The 16433-nt window shown below is 50.1% G+C and overlaps 1 protein-coding gene and 1 long non-coding RNA gene across 4 annotated transcripts in view; both read left to right on the top strand.

The window, feature by feature from the left end:
- The first annotated feature begins 11448 nt into the window (after positions 1–11448).
- The window catches only part of ZNF777 (zinc finger protein 777), a 29007-nt gene continuing 24022 nt past the window's right edge, over positions 11449–16433 (top strand). Inside the window, exon 1 of one of the 3 annotated variants that reach the window (XM_060625655.3) lies at positions 11449–11672. Coding sequence is in view for 1 of the 3 variants with exons in the window: in XM_060625648.3 (XP_060481631.1) it covers positions 12320–12436 (117 nt within the window). In the remaining 2 variants the exon portion in view is untranslated. Of the gene's footprint in view, positions 11673–11826; positions 12437–12631; positions 12826–16433 lie in introns of those variants that run through there. The other 2 variants (XM_060625648.3, XM_060625636.2) reach the window with 2 other exon arrangements.
- On the top strand, positions 12833–16432 carry LOC145715313 (uncharacterized). Its single transcript, XR_014137346.1, has 3 exons — positions 12833–13273; positions 14475–14592; positions 15405–16432. It is a non-coding gene; the product is annotated as an uncharacterized LOC145715313 (long non-coding RNA).

Raw genomic sequence — 16433 nt, 5'->3', positions numbered from 1 at the left:
CGGCTTGGCGGGTTCCATTCTTAGACCTGTGTCTTGGGCACTGATGCCTCTAGACCTTCCTCCCACGGGAGCCGTGTGGCCAGCTTCCTGGGCGCCCTCCTCCTACACGTGGTCACCTCGGACCCAGGGAGGCCTCCGGCCCTCAGAGCCAGGAGTGGAAGAACCCAGAGAAGTCTGACTCCATGGAGGGAAAACCATAACGCGCCCAGTCACTTTGCTTCAGAGTAGAGTCCTGCTTTGTGTCGTCCGGCTTGATGTAATGCGATGCGAGGTGCGTGAGACCGGGTCTGGGAGAACTGCAGAGCATCCGAGAAAAGCGGATGCCGGCTGTTCTCTCCTCGGCTCATGCCTCTGCTGGGCCCGCGGTTGCTGTGTTCCTGGTCCGGGGGTGGAGGCCGCCCGACAACCAGAGCCAACGGTTGTGAATGTTTTATCTCGTGTGTTCGGTCTTTTTCATCTTGATCTTTGTCTTTTTAAGAAAATGAAAACGTACAATAAAATCTGCGGAAACTTGCCACGAGGGCCTGGGAGTGGGACGGGGCGAAAGTGAGAGTGGGTGTCCCGTGGCATCGAGGTGACGGTAGCAGCGCGCTCCTCACCGGCAGCCCTGCCCTCCCCTGCTGAGTGTGGCCCCAAGCAGGGACGCTTCCGGTGACTGCCATGCTCACCGTGCCACCGCCCCGCCGCCGCACGGGGACATCCCCACCCTCTTGCCACACGCCCTGTGCGCACAAATCCCGAGGACCCTGCCAAAGTCCCCAACCATTTAGTGGTTCAGGGCCAACTCCTGAGGCTCTCCGGGCAGAGCGTGGGGGGAGGGGGGTGAAGGTCAGTATCCAAAGGGGCGCCCTCATCAGTAGTTAGGGAGACCAGGCCAGCCCCGTGGGCGGAGGGCCCCACCACTGCTCGGAAGCATCAGCCTTAGGCCAGAGCACTGTGGTCCCTGTTCGCTGAGTGTCCTTTTGCTGCTGTAACAAATGAGCACAAACTTTGTGGCTTCAACCAGTACAGACCTATTTTATGCCTCTGGAGGTCAGAAGTCCAGAACGAGCCTTAGGGAGCTAAACTCGGTGTCAGCAGAGCTGCGTTCCTTCTGGAGTCCAGGGGAGAACCCACTGCCTCGCCTTTTCCAACTTCTAGAAGCCCCCTGCCTTTCTTGGTTCGTGGCCCCTTCCTTCATCTTCAGTGGGGGTCACTCCAACCTCTGCTTCTATCATCCCGTCTTTTTCTGGCTTTGACTCTCTTGCCTCCCTCTCAGAATCTTTTCTCTCTCTCTCTTTTTTTTTTTTTTTAAGTTTATCCATTTATTTTGAGAGAGAGAAAGAGCACAGGCCGGGGAGGAGCAGAGAGAGAGAATCCCAAGCAGGCTCTGTGCTGTCAGCGCAGAGCCCCACGCAGGGCTCGAACCCACAAACCAAATCGTGAGATGGCGACCTGAGGTGAAACCAAGAGTCTGACACGCTACTGACGGAGCCACCCAGGCGCCCGCCCCTCCCTCTCAGAATCTTGCAATTCCATCAGGCCCACCCAGCTAATCCAGAATAATCCCTTCGTCTGAAGATCCTGATTTAATCATGCCCGCAAAAGTCCCTTCTGCCACGTAAGGTAACATATCCACAGGTTCTAGGGATTAGGATGTGGACATCTTGGCGAGGGGAGCATTTTTGGCTTTACTACACTTGCCAAATCCCAGGGCAGTTCTCATCTCCTACCTGAGGTCAGGCCACATCCTCCACGGATGGTCCCGTGTTCTGGCACCGAAATAACGTGCTTCAGTGACATTTGAGGCTCGTTGTGCCCAGCCACCCCTTCATCTCAGCCACCCACTGTTGCCCACAGAAGGGTACCCGTCTGCTGCCTGCCTCCTCCCGGCATCTTTCTTTACCCTCATCTTTCTACAACTTTGTTCTATTCCTGATGTGTCCAAAGATGGCCCCCATCCCTTCCGACTTCCCGTTGTTAAGTAGCAGTGCCACGTCTCTGTCGTGTTCCCGGGCAGACTGAAGTCAAGAAGGGTCAACTGTGCCTTAACCGGTCCAGCAGCATCAAGATCTTTGAAGATCGTGCTGGGCCCTGTAGCTGTTCTTTTATGCCTCCATTCTTGGGAAGATACCCACGCTCCTCCGAGGTTCCTGTCTCCTTCTCTCTTTCCTTTTCTCTGTCGTTTATCCGACTTCATTCCACACCATTGAAGGCTTGGCAGAGCCCCGGGCTCCCGGGGTGTAACTCCCACCCCATCCCGCCCCGCTCCATCCCTCATTCTGGCCCAGGGTGACCTTTCTAACTAGGAAATCTGAGCATCCTCGCTCCCTGACTTAAAGGCCTCCTATGACTCCTATCACCTACTGCTGAAAATCCACATTGCAGCCCCACATGGCTGACCCTCCCCCCGCCCCCCAGGAGGCGGCTCCTCCCCGTCCTCATCTCCTGTAACTGCTCTTGTGTCATCCTGCAGATGAACTGAACTGCCCGTCTTCCCTGGGCACCACGCTGTCCCCACCGCATGCAATGTCCTCTTCTCCTTGCCCCTGCCCCCCCAACACCTGGTACACTCCTTACCCCTCAGGTCATGGCTCAGCATCACCCAGCTGTCCCCGGTCTCTGCAGGTGGCACCGATGCCTCCCCTGTTTCCCACAGATGCTTGCTCAGTCTCCTTCTTTCCTCTTCTTAGACTGTCCCCTACTTCATACATAATGTGTGGCTGGAAATGTGTATAAGAGTGTATGTATAAAGATAAGGCGGTGCACTCACAAGTCATAAAGAAGGCTTTATTCCCTGACAGCTATAAGGAAAGTTCCTGATCTGACATAATTGTCAAGTTCCTTTTAGCCCCGAGTATTGTACAATTTACACATGATTATTTAAAAACGTTAAAAGCACATGGGGCGCCTGGGTGGCTCAGTCAGTTAAGCGTCCGACTTCGGCTCAGGTTGTGATCTTGCGGTTTGTGAGTTCGAGCCCCGCGTCGGGCTCTGTGCTGACAGCTCAGAGCCCAGATCCTGCTTCCGATTCTGGGTCTCCCTCTCTCTCTGCCCCTCCCCTGTTCACGCTCTGTCTCTCAATAATAAATAAACGTTAAAAGCATTTTTTAAAAAAGAAAACGTTAAAAACACAATTTGGACACTAAATATATACACTGAAATAATTGGGCAAAAATTATTTTAACAATTGGGCAAAAAAGTAACAAATGCAAATATTTGGGGTTGTGTTACCTGGTATAAGGGGGCACCTGGGTGGCTCAGTTGGTTAAGCGTCCCAACTCTTGATTGCAGCTCAGGTCATGATCTCACGGTTCGTGAGTTCGAGCCCCATGTTGGGCTCTGCACTGACAACACGGAGCCTGCTTGGGTTTCTCTCTCTCTCTGCCCCTCCCCTGCTCGTGCTCGCTCTCTTGCAAAATAAATAAACATTTTTTTAAAAACCTGATATAAACATCTGGAAACTCCAGATGGGATATAATAAACATAATTTTAAATACAGAGCCTTGAAAGGAATAAAGGGAAATCCTAGTGTACCAGAAATGAAGACAAAACAACCCCGGCATTGTAAGCATGTGAATAGATGCTGCACCGAACAGGTGGGGGCAAGAAGGGTGTACGGGCCTTGGGCCCAGGAAGGTCACGGTTGGAACCGACACCTCCTCCAGAGAAAGTCCCTTAAAGGCCCCATCTTCAGAAAATACATGGTTCAGAAAAAATGCAACCCAGCGCTAAAAGATGATATGTTAGGTGGGTCCTCGGGAAGTAGATGTTGAGACACAGTTTGAAGTGCAGGAGGTTTACTGGGGAATAGTGCCTATAAAAGGTAAAGGCAGGAGGGAGCAGGATTTTGCAGGCAAAGTCTCAGACCAGGACACAGACCCAACATCCATGAAAGGAAAGAGACGGGCAAGCAGGTTTGAGCAGCAGGAGCAGAACATACTGTGGTTCTGACAGAGTTTCAGCCAAGCAGTCAAAGGCTTCTAGAGCAGATAGATCCTGTTAGAGGAGGCCTGCGTTGAGCAGAAATGCCCAGGCCCTAAGACCCCCACCTGCTCACTCATTGGCTGGGGCTGCCCAAGGACGGTGTGGCCCTAGCTTGAAAGCCTGAAGGTGCTAATAACTGGAGGTGACAGCTAACTGCACTTCTTGTAGCCGATGGTAAATTCTTAAAGATCCGAGTGGCATAATTCCACGGCTGCCGCAGTGACAAAAAACTTAGGCTGGGCTCTGGAAGATGGTAGTGGATGGGGTGATATCTTCCTTGAGAATCCAAAACGACAGCCAGTACCTCATGGAGGTTGGGATTCAATTTTACATTACCCATACAGCTGATCAATTGACATAAACGCCGGACCTAGGCCAATGATAGCGCTTGACAGTTTTGGCTGAAGGAAACCCCAAAAGAGGAGGAACTAGCTCACAATCCAGACCACAAGCCTGGCTCAATATAAGCTCACAATCGAAAATTGCAAACCCAGAAGGAAGAAGTCCACCATTAGTGAGACTGTAACAAGCAGCAGGATCAAAGTCCAAGAGCTTGAATTCATGTAAAGATCATCCAAAATAGAATGTCATAGCAATAGTTTTATAAGGCATAAAACTAACAGAGGGAAGAAAGTGGAAGAAGCAGCCTGGGGAAAGCATGATAAATGGGGGGGGGAAGAACCATAAGAAAAATCAAGATACTATTAAAAGGAAAGTGACATTTGAAAAACAACAAAATGTCTGGAAGTAAAATAGCCACTGAAATTTTAAAAACTCAGTGGACAGGTTAAACAGCAGATCTAGATACAGCTGGAAAGAATTAGTGAAATGAAATATAGATGAGAAAAATACTCAGAATGAAGGACAGAGAGAGAAAATGATGCACGGAAATAATATGTTTAAGAGCATAGACTAGAAACACCTACCATAATCTATCTAATCAGATATTCTCATCTACAAAGAGATAATTAAGAAATTAGGAGGAAGGACTCCTGGGTGGCTCAGTCGGTTGAGTGTTGGACTCTTGGCTTCAACTCAGGTCATGATCCCAAGGTCATGGGATTGAGCCCAGCATCAGGCTCTGCACTGAGTATGGAGCCTGCTTGGGATCGTCTCTCTCTCCCTCTCTGTCACTCTCTCTCTCCCTCCCTCCCTCCCTCCATCCTCCCCCTCTCCCTCTCTTTCTGTCCCTCTCCCCAACTCTCACTTTCTCATTCTCAAATTAAAAAAAAAAAAACACAAAAATAATGAAATTAAGAGGAAATAAATATTTTAAAAGAATGACAATCTTCAAGAATTGATGAAAGACAAATCCTCAAATTCAAGAGGCCCAAAGGTAAATCCACACATAGAAATATTGTGGTGAAACTAGAATCACCAAAACCAAAGGGAAAATCCTAAAAGCAGCCAGAGAAAAAGACAGATTGGCATCAAAGGAAAAGGGTGTTCAACTAACCATAGACTCTTCTATGATAAAAATAGAGATCAGAAGACAATGAGTGAACACCTGCAATGTGGTGACAGGAAATAACCGCCAACCTAGATTTTTGTACCCTGCTCAATTATCACACACCAGCAATGCCAAATAAAGACTTTTTCAGAAAATAAAAACCCTCACTTAAAAACTGCTGAAGACTGCTGTCCTTTGGGAAGAAGAAACTCGAACACAGGATGGAGGAGAAGGACATAAGGGGAATAATGAGAAAAAAAAAACTAGTAAATATGGGTAAATAGTAACATGTGGACTTTATAAAACAATAATAAAGATAAATTTGGGAGATACAAAACAAAGTGGGATTAAAATACTAGACAGCGTGTAGAAGGGTGGAGTATGACGTCAGTGAAAGCATCCTGTGGTCCTTGTGATTTCAAGAGAAGGGCAATTACATTTAGACTTTGTAAGTCAATCATACACATTTAAATGTTCATCATAGCCCCTAAAAGAATAGAAGTAGAGTGGATCCTAGCAGAGGGAGGAAGAGTGTATTAGGAAAACTCGATTCATCTATTAGAAGGTAGGAAAAGGGGGAAAGAAGCAAAGCTATGGTAAACCGAGATCACAAAATAAGATGCTAGAAAAAAACCAAATATATCTATATTCACTGTGAATAGAAAACAAGCTCTTCAGTCTAAAGACACATTGTCAGATTGTACAACTATACAGAAATCCAGCTCTATGCTTTGAAGTTTTAGTGAGCAACATTCCTTGGGGCATGCACTTTCCTTCCTCCAACTATGGCCCCATAGTGGTGTTATGTCAGCCCTTCTCTTCCTGGCTGTTCGGTACCATAATGACCTCTGCCAAAATTCCAAAATGTTTCATCACTTTCCATCATCAGAAAGGTCTCATTCCAGCCTCAGTCTGAACCATATTTGAACTTGAGTGGCAAACGTGGTCTGAGTGTCCCCTCCACTCTGGTTTGGGCTGGATCTGTCTGGGGCACCGGGAGTTTGCGTGGAGAGAGCACAGAGTCTCTTCCTCAAATCCTTCCTCCTTTCTCTCTCCGATCCTCCCAGACTCCAGCTTAGGCCTTCGCAAAGCCTCACTTTGGCCAAAGCATGGAGTGAAAGATGTGGAGGAGGATGTGCTCATGTGAGTTGCCTTAGAAACTTCGTTCAGCTTGTTTTAACCTGGGACTGTAGGGCTTTACTGGTATGGTGGTTTCCAGGCGGGTGGGATGTGAGGTTGTCTTGGGGTGGTACTCAGCTTTACCCTGACTTCCTCTGACATGGAGAAGAATTCCTTGAGGGGTGGCAAGAAATATCTGCCCCTCTTTCCAGGCGTAACCACCCATTATGTGGCCTGTGGAAATGTGGGTGCATCACAGGTCCCCCCCCAAAATGCTGTGCTCCTTTACAAGAAGGCCAGGAAGCAGCTTGGGTCTTAGATCGCACCCTTGGGGTGCGAAGGGAACTGGAACAAGGTGGGAGTAGCCCCACCTTTCCCTTGTGATGTCTTTAAGCCTCCAGAAATCTCTGCATTAAAAGCCATCTGCTGCCATGTTCCCTGTGCTCACAAACTTCAGGGGACACGTATCATGTACACTCCTCTTCTTCCCTGTGGTGGAAGAGGGAGGCTGGAAAGGGCAGCGAGCACAGTGCTGGGCTCCACAGAGACACTTTGAGCTCTCTCACAGGGAGAGGGAAGGATGGCCGAGAACTCCCTTCTCTCTAGGCCTCTTTTCATGTGTGTGTGGTGGGGGGTAGGCTCTGAGCTGGGGGTTCCCAGCAAGGCTCCGTAGGTGAGTGATTGTCCCACTGGCCACACAAAAGTAAATGGTGGGGTAGCTTATGCCTTTTGTCCTTGGCTCTGGGCCTTCGCCTCGATCCCCAGACAAGGACAAAATGACACTTGACATCTTGTCACATGATGTTTACAAAAGACGTACCTAAAAGTTAACAGCACAACACAGCGCAAAGTAAAGAATTGGGGGCAGAAAATATATACTGGCAAACACTCACTGAAAGAAAATGGACCAGGAATACCTTTAGACGAAACAGATTTTAATGCCAAAAGCATTTCTAGGTAAAAAGGGTCACACATTATGAACAAAATAAAGTACAATGTACCTAATGGCATGGACTCAAAAATATAAAGCAAAAAGTGGCAGAATTCTGAGGACAAATTTGAAAAGAATCACAATGGGAGATTTCTATATAGCTCTCCATATTTGGTAAAACAAACAAAAATTAGTGAGAATATAGAATAGTTGAAAAGCATATTTAACTAATTCTATCAAACAATTAGAGGTTTTATGTGCTTTTCAAGAACATGAAGTATTTACAAAAACTGGCTACAAAACAAATTGCAACAAATTCCAAATAACCAATTTTATTCAGACTCCTTTTTATAATCACAGTGTAATAAATTGGAAATAATAAAATGACATACAAAACATTTGTAAAAGAACTAAGAAAAAAAATAGCTTTGCTCACATTTTACGATCTTTAAAATTTTTTTTAATGTTTACCTATTTTTGAGAGTGGGGAGGGGCAGAGAGAGGGGGAGACACGGAATCCGAGGCAGGCTCCAGGCTCTCAGCTGTCAGCACAGAGCCCCACGTGGGGCTTGAACTTACAGTGAGATCATGACCTGAGCTGAAGTAGGGCACTTAACCAACTGAGCCACCCAAGCACCCCTTTAAGATTTTTTTTTTAATTTTTTAAATGTTTATTTATTTTTGGGAAAGAGAGAGAGAGAGAGACAGAGCACGACTGGGGGAGGGGTAGAGAGAGAGGGACAGACAGAATCAGAAGCAGGATCCAAGCTGTCAGCACAGAGCCCGACACGGGGCTCGAACTCACAAACAGTGAGATCATGACCTGAGCCGAAGTCGGGCGCTTAACCGACTGAGCCACCCAGGCACCCCTTAAGAGTTTATTTTTAATGACATGGGGCTCAAACTCACAACTGCAAGATCAAGAGTTGCACACTCTACTGACTGAGCCAGCCAGATGCCCCGTCTCACATTTTAAAACTGTTTTACATGTTTGTTTTTTCGAACAATTCCTATTGTAAAAAGTTTATAACAAAAAATCGCAGCTGATTACAGAATATTTATTTAATATTAATGTATCAAATATACAACTAGTAATCTTGAGGAGGAAAATATACCAAGACTGGGTACAGTTGTAAAAGTAGATTCATATAAAACATGTCAAATGGAAAGTATATTTTTATTTTTCCACTTTTCATATACACTGGAAGACAAAGAAAAATCCAATCAGTTAACTATTTGGGTGGCTGAAGTCTTTTATTTTGGTAACAAGAAAATCCAAATTTAATGCTTAATATCTCATCTTTCAGTCATCTGAAAAAGAAAGATAATACATTCATTAATCTAGGTGTTTCTTAGTGGGATATTAGCTGACTAGTTGACCTCTTGGCCCCATCAAAATTCTAGCTGGCTTAGTTGCAGAAATTCACAAGCTGATCTTAAAATTCAAATGGAGGGGTGCCTGAGTGGCTCCGTCGGTTGAGGGTCCGACTTCCGCTCAGGTCATGATCTCTCAGTTTGTGAGTTCAAGCCCCGCGTCGGGCTCTGTGCTGACAGCTCGGAGCCTGGAGCCTGCTTCGGATTCAGTGTCTCCTTCTCTCTCTGCCCCTCCCCCACTTGTGCAATGTCTTTCTCTACCTATCAAAAATAAATAAAATATAAAATAAATAAATAAATAAAATAAAATTCAAATGGAAGTTCAAGGCATCCCAAATGGCCCAAAACCATCTTGAAAAAGAAGAGCAAAGTGAGAGGGACTCATACTTCCTGATTATAACATGTGGAAACATAAAAAGTATGCTAACAATAGCACAAAGGATGCACAGGTAACCTGTTGTAAGATTAACGAACCATAATAAAGGGGTATAACTCATGTGAAGTGAGTTGTTAAAAATTAAAAGTGTATATTTTATTTTTTTATTTTGAGAGAGAGAGAGCGCGCATGAGCAAACGGGGGAGGGGCAGAGAGAGAGGGAGAGAGAGAATCCCAAGCAGATTTTGCCCTGTCAGTGCGAAGCCGGACTTGGGGCTTGATCTCTCAAACCGTGAGATCATGACCTGAGCCAAAATCAAGGGCTGGCCGCTTAACCAACTGAGACACCCAGGCGCCCCAATGCTGTAGATTTTAAAACTTAGGGCAACCTTTAAAAATGAGGTATAAATAACAAGTGTACAGTGAAAAATAGAATTACTTAAAAAATACTCTATCCAAAAGCAGGCAAAGAAAGAAAGAAAGAAAGAAAGAAAGAAAGAAAGAAAGAAAGAAAGAGGGAGAGAAAGTATTGAAAACCTGGAACACAAAGAAAACAACTAGCAAGGTGGTAGATTAAAATGCAGTCCTATCCGTCCGACTCTTGATCTCAGCTCAGGTCCCGATCTCACTGTTCGTGAGTCCAGCATCGGGCTCAATATTGACAGTGCAGGGCCTGCTTGGATTCCCTTTCTCTCTCTCTCTCTCTCTGCCCCTCCCCTGGTCAGTCTCTCCCTCAAAATAAATAAATAAACTTAAAAAAAAAAAACAAAAAACCTCAAACCCAGACATTTAAAAAAAACCAAAAACTGTAAAAAATTGCAATCCTATCAGTAAGCACATTAAGTTCTGGTGACAAAGTTTATAGCCACAATATGTGTTCTAAAAACACCTATAAACCAATAAGAAAAAGACTTCGCAACAGAAACACTGGCAAAGGACAGGAAGAGGAAATTTGAAGTGCAAGAAACCAAATGTCTAGATGTTCAACCCTCTTAATAACCAGGGAAATGCAAACATCAATACAAGGTAAAATAATGACTACTAGTTTCAAACTCATCCTGCTGACGAAGTTCAAGGTCCATTATCAGTAAGTGTCGGCAAGGCTCTGAAAACAGGACCCCGTGCACTGCTGGTGGCAGTGTCGCTGGGCACCATCTCACTGGGAGCAATGTGGTGAACTTAGGGAAGAGGAAGGGCTCCTGTCACCCACTCTTCAGTGTCCCGGGGTCTCTCCGAGAGAAACTCCGACGGACACAGCAAGAGGTGAGAGCAGATGTTCCCAGCAGCAAGTTTGTTTTCATTGCTCGCGGGGGGAGGGAAAGTACACTGGAGTGTATTTATTCAATGAAATACTATATAGTGGTTAAAAGGAATGGACCAGATATTCTCGTTTCAACACAACTATATCTCAAAAACAATGATGCACTAAAAAAAAAAAAAAAAAAGCAAGTTGCAACCTGATATGGACTGAATTACATTCACATACACATTTAAAATACCAAAAAGCAGGGGTATGCGCTGTTTGCTGATGCATGGTAGGAAATGCATCAAGACATGTAGGTGGGAGGTCCAACCTCTGGGAAGGGAAGGAAATAGATTCCGACAGAGGCACTGGCCTCCTCCACATCCATAACTTTCCATTTTTACAGAGACATAGGAGCGGACAGCGCACTGAGTCCTGATCCTGTCGCCTTCCAAGGCAGCTCCACCCCTTGGCCTCCCAGGGATCCCATTAGGTGAACAAAGATATTCTACTTTTCTTCCCCGCTTAAGTTCCAGTTGGGTTTTCGTCACTTGTAACCAGGAGGCCTATACTTTCTTGCTTTCTCCCCACCCCCCCACCCCCAGTTCTTGCCACCTGGTAGGTATTCCATAAATATGCGTATAAGTGAACCTGTCCAGCAAAGGGAGCCGCCAACTCGCAGCTCTACCATTTCTTTTGGGGGAGCCCTGAAGGTTAAGAAAGAGCATTCCGACAAGGGGCTGGCACAGCAACTTAGGGTAAACAAGTCCCTTCCCGCTCGGCCTCAGTTTCCTCCCAAACGACGGGTCCGGCCCCTTCCAGCCCCAGCACTCTATGATTCTCGGAATTGTGTCCTTTCATGTCGAAAACAACACTCGGGCATTTCACAAAAGCACCCAGCCCCCTTGTTACCCTTGGAACCACGCAGCCCGCTTCCCTGGAACCCGGGCTGCACAGAGCCGGTCACATGAACTCGGGCTTTCTTTGCCGTGCCGGGTTTCTTAGATCCCTTTGTGAGCGCAGGTTTTGAAAGGGAACGACCCGGGTTCTGGGTTTGAGAGGAGCAGGGGGATCCGGCGGGAGGAAGGCTGTCGGAGCCAATCAAGCCGCCTCCAGACCCCAGCACGTCGCCTTGGCTGCGCGCGGCTGTTTGTGCTCGGCTCTCCCGCCTCCGGGTCTCGCCCCAGGCTGCCCGGGGAGGCGAGGACCCCAGGTGAGAGGCCAGGGAGGGGGGGACCCCGGGGGGGAGGCCGAGCGGTTCGGCCCGGGCTCCACGACGGGCTGGCCCGGGGCTCAGGGCGTGTCCGTCGCCGCCTGGCTGCTCGCTCGACACTGTTCGCTCCTACCGGCTGTAGATGGAGCTGTCTGGGTTCCTGCAGCCTCCGACGAGCCTCGGAGTGTTTCTCTTTAAACGGCCTGAGAGGGACATGCCTCCCAGGATGCAGTTTGTATCAACATGGCAGCTGCTGTGCAGCTCCCCTGCTGAAGAGGCGCCGGGACGGCAGCGCAGCTCGCAGCCGGGGCCGGGGCCGGAGCCGGGGTCGCAGCCGCGGCCGCAGAGGGGCCGCGCGCGGGCCGGGGGCCGGTGCTGAGGGCCGGGGCCCAGCTCGCGGCCGGGGCGCAGCCCGCCCGGCCGCCCGCACCGCCGCGCGCCCCGCTCCGACGCCGCCGCCCGGCTCGGCCGCTCCGTCCCCGCCCGCCCTGAGCAGGCCGGGCCCGACGGCCGCGCGAGCCCGGGCGGGGAAGGCAGGGCCGGGCGGGCGCCGCCTGCGGAGAGGCCGGGAGGGGGGGCGGCCTGCGTGGGGCCGCGCGGCGGCGGCGGCGGCGGCGACTCCGGCCCGGGCCGGACAGCGCAGGGCCATGGCCGAGGCGGCCCCGGCTCCGGTGAGGGCGGCCCGCGCGCGCACGGACGCGCGGACTCGGGGCCCGGGGGACGGCCTGCGCGTCCCCGGCTCGGCGGCCCGGCCTGGGGTCTCGGTAAGGGACACAAACGCCGCGACGTGGGGGGCGGGGGGTGGGGGGGCCGGAGGGCTCGCGCGCCCCTTAACGGGAGTGGGGGTGGGGGGGGGGAGGGCTGCGGGATGGCAGCGGGGCCGAGGAGCCGGCCGCCGTCCGGGCGAGGCTGCGGGGACGCCGGGGCCTGGCCCGCTCGCGGGCCCGGAGGTGGGCGCCCCGGGCGGCGCGCCTCGCTCCCTGCGGAGCCGGCGCTGCGTCCGTCGGGGTTGCCGCCGCACGTTTTCCGCAGAGCTCGCCCCCGCCGAGCCTCCCGCGGCCGGAGCGCGGCGCTGACGCGGCTCTCCCCATTTCGCAGAGCGGAGACACTGAGGCACAGACACCTGGCGGCGACCCGGCCGGCCTGCCCCAAGGTCACGTAGCGAGTCATCCGTGGCCCGCTGCCCGCGTCCCCAGAAATGCCAGCCTCCCGGGCGGCGGGCCTGGACGGGGAGGGGGGCGGCTCTGGCGGCGGCCTGCCCTGGATTAGGGGCCTGGCCCGGCTCGCGGTGGACGCGGCCCGTCGGGGGGGAGGTGACGGCAGGGTGAGAGGCCGGGCAGCGCCCGGCCGAGCGGTTGCGTGGTGGGGAGCAGGTGGCCCTCGGGCTCCGGCGCCTGGGCCTCCAGCCCCTGCCTCCGGAGGGCCCCCTGCCAAATTCTGGGTGTCCAGACGGATGGGGTCGGGGGAGCGAGCTCCTAGGGGTTTGGTGGCTGATGTTCCTCTTTAATGGGCCATTCTCAAAAATCGGTCCCCAAATCTCCCCTCAGACCTGCTCTTTGAGATGCGGTGGCTGTGCCTGGGAGCAGGATTGCTGCATGAGGGTCAGTGCCTCTGAGCCTCAGTTTACTGGTGTGTACAGGAAGGGGTCGGGATAAACGCTTCCTAAAGAGCCTCCCGGTTCAATACAACTCCTCATCATCTCTTGGAAAAACAAAATACAGTGGAGATTTCAAAATGCCCACCTCTGGGTTGAGGTCTCCAGGGCCCTTGAATGGTATATAATTCTGAGTGAACCACACCGGGTCATACAAGAAACTGGCACAGCTTTCTTTTTCTCTTTTCTTTTCTTTTCTTTTCTTTTCTTTTCTTTTCTTTTCTTTTCTTTATAAATTGATAGGAATGGTTCTGTATTATTCTGCTAAGATAAATGAAGCCTGGAGACCCCCATCCACTCGGGATACAGGAGGCAGGGAGAGTCGGTTAAACCTGTGATAAAGGTCCAGAATCCTCTCTGCCCCCCCCCACCCCCCATGGTTTGAGAATGCAAGCTTGTTCATCTTAGATATTATATTTACAGCTCCATCCCTCTCCTTGGCCATTTCTTTATGCTTAGGGTAAAATCAAGCCACAGGTTTATTGGTACTGACGACATTATAGCAAGGGGCTTTAATTTGGGGGTAGAGGAGGGGGTGTGCTCCTGTGGCCCCCTCATCCCTCAGCAGTCCTCCAAATCTGGAAATGGGAAGAGCCAGGCTAATAATAGAGAGCAAAGAAATGGTAGTTTCCTTGAGCTCTGATGAGACTGGTTGGGAAAGATATCTTAGCCTGCTGGCTCTCTGTACTGTACTGGATGGGGCTTTTTGTCATGGTTTTAGTTAAACCCCTGTATCACTCAGGGATACTAACTTGGCCCCTGGGGATTTTCCCTTCTTCCTAGTAGTTGTAGACAAATACCCTAATCTCCCTCCCAGCACAGGGCCCTGATGGGCTTATTGTGTTGCATTATGCTAGTCACTTGCCCTGTGTCTGAGGCTCCCGTCCCACAGGCCTGGCCTCTGTCTGCCTTCACCGGTGAGGAGCTGAGAGGTGGCTTACTTGTTGGTGAATCTTCAGGTCTAGGGGTCTGCAAAGCCCTTGAAAGCGTTTGCGGACTTTTGTGTGGGGGCCGGTGTGTGTTTTTTCGGGGGGGGGGGTGGAGCATCCATAACTTTCATTAGGGTTTCAAAGGCGTCCCTGACCCCTGGCTTTCAGCGGCTCTGTCTTTATGGGCAGGGCCTTCCCTAACATAGAACCTACCCCCAGGTCTTTGGGAAGTCTCCATGCCTCTGGATGTTAGAGGTGGAGAGGATTCAGAACACTTACCGACCAGCTGCCCGGAGGCCCAGGTTCTGCGGCCAGCCCGCTGTGTGACCTTGGCCGAGTGAGTTGGCCTCTCCACGCCTCAGCGTCTTCATATGCTAAATGTGGGGAATGGTTCTCAGAGTCCCTATTTCATAGGGTTTCCTGGGGATTAAATGAGATAACCCTTTAACATGCTTAACACCGTTCATGGCACACAGCAAGTGCTGAGTAATTGTTAGCTGTTATCTGACTAATAGGCTCTCACATCTGGCTAGCTGCAGAGCTCTCGGATCGTACTTACCTCGGAAAACATTCTGCCTGAACAGGCCTTACGTTTTCAGTTCTTGGCTTGAGAGTGTGGTGCTGTCTCAGCTAAGGCTCTCGTGAGTGAATGAATGAGCAAATAAAGGAAAGAGAGCGGGAGGAAACGTAAATAGGTTTAGGCTCTGACAGGTGACCGAAGGAGCGTCATTTTTGTTTTTGTTGTGACCCAATCACGTATACCCAATAAATGTCCAGCAGACATTTATTGAGCACGTACTACATGTCAGACTGGACACCAGGGATATACTCCTTTTCAAACAAAGGGAAGGGGCATTTCAGTTGTATTAAAGATCGCTTGTGTGTGGCACAGTGACAGGCCATTCAGCAGATTCTCTGAAGGAAGATTATGAGGAAATGGACAAACATGTTATAGAAGGAATTCTGTTCAGCTCCAATAAAGCTATTGATTGTCTGGATAAGTAAATACAGAGCTAGTCATTCAGAAGACCTTGGCTTCACCTCCCCGGTGACACAAGAATTCTCTCAATGTGAATGTAGCAAGGTGGGTAACAGGAAGAGAGTGAATAAAGAAAGTCTCAAAGGAATCGATCTTTCTTTTGGTTCTAGTCCCCACCAGCCTTGAGGCGAGTCACAGAACTGAATGACTTCGGCTCTGTTTCCAGTCTGTCCAGGCCTTCGCTCCTCAGTTCCCATCTCATAAACCACAGGGAGGAACCCAGACCAGCAGGAGTGCACCTGCCTCAGTGGACCATCTGTCCCGGGGACTTTGCCTCCCGTACAAGTGGCTGAATTGCCATATCCCTGGCCTGGCTGAGGGTCTCTCTTCTCTCTTTGCTTATAGCCTGGACTGCCCAGAAGCCCACTCAGCCTCTCCAGGAGGGGCTGGGTCCATATAACATGTCTCAAAGTCAAACCTATACCATATAAATCCTTTGAAAAATGCTATTGCTAAGTCAGTAAGCTTTTTTCAAAGAGCCTGGGAAACAAGGTAATTGTGTGTCCTCACTACTAGAGTAAGTGAGGGAAAGAATTAAGAGGGCTGGGACTACCTGACCATTCACGTAAGAAGCATTGGGGCCAGATGGCACGTTCATCTTCCAGGTAAGTCCTCGAACAGCACTGGCCCCACCGCTGTCTCCTCCCACCTTGCTGGGAGTCTTGGGGTAGTAACAGTGCCCGGCACTGATAAAACTCTGCTCTGTCATTTTACCAAGTTTTATTTCATTTAATGTTCAGTGCTCAAACTCAGCGAGGTGGTCTTTGTTTCACGTGTGAGGACACTGCGAACAGGTCGAGTAACCGGGCAGCGGTCCGTGTGGACAGGACCGAAAGCCAAGGCCAGCGTCCGTCTCATACGCTGCTGGTCATGGGTGATCCTGTGAGGTGTCTGTTGTGAAGAAAGAGACGCCTCCATCAAAGCAGAAGGTGGCATGGCCGCCCTTTCTTGGTTGTTAGTTGTGCTTTTGTAACTGATCTCTGAATCAGCGCGAGGTTCTCAAGAAGAGAGTCGTGTCCGTGGAACAGATCTTGATTGCCAATAAACCGGAAACCCTTTTTTATGTGGGTGCCTAACTTTGGCGTTTATTTTGCCAGCTGGAGACTGTGGCCTTCAATCCTGCCCTTTCTTTCCTTGAC

Source organism: Panthera onca, chromosome A2 (genome assembly GCF_046562875.1).
Source record: "Panthera onca isolate mPanOnc1 chromosome A2, mPanOnc1 haplotype 2, whole genome shotgun sequence".
Classification (NCBI taxonomy): Eukaryota; Metazoa; Chordata; class Mammalia; order Carnivora; family Felidae; genus Panthera; species Panthera onca.
The sequence above is the reverse complement of the archived record's forward strand: the minus strand, read 5'-3'. Positions and strand labels throughout refer to the sequence as shown.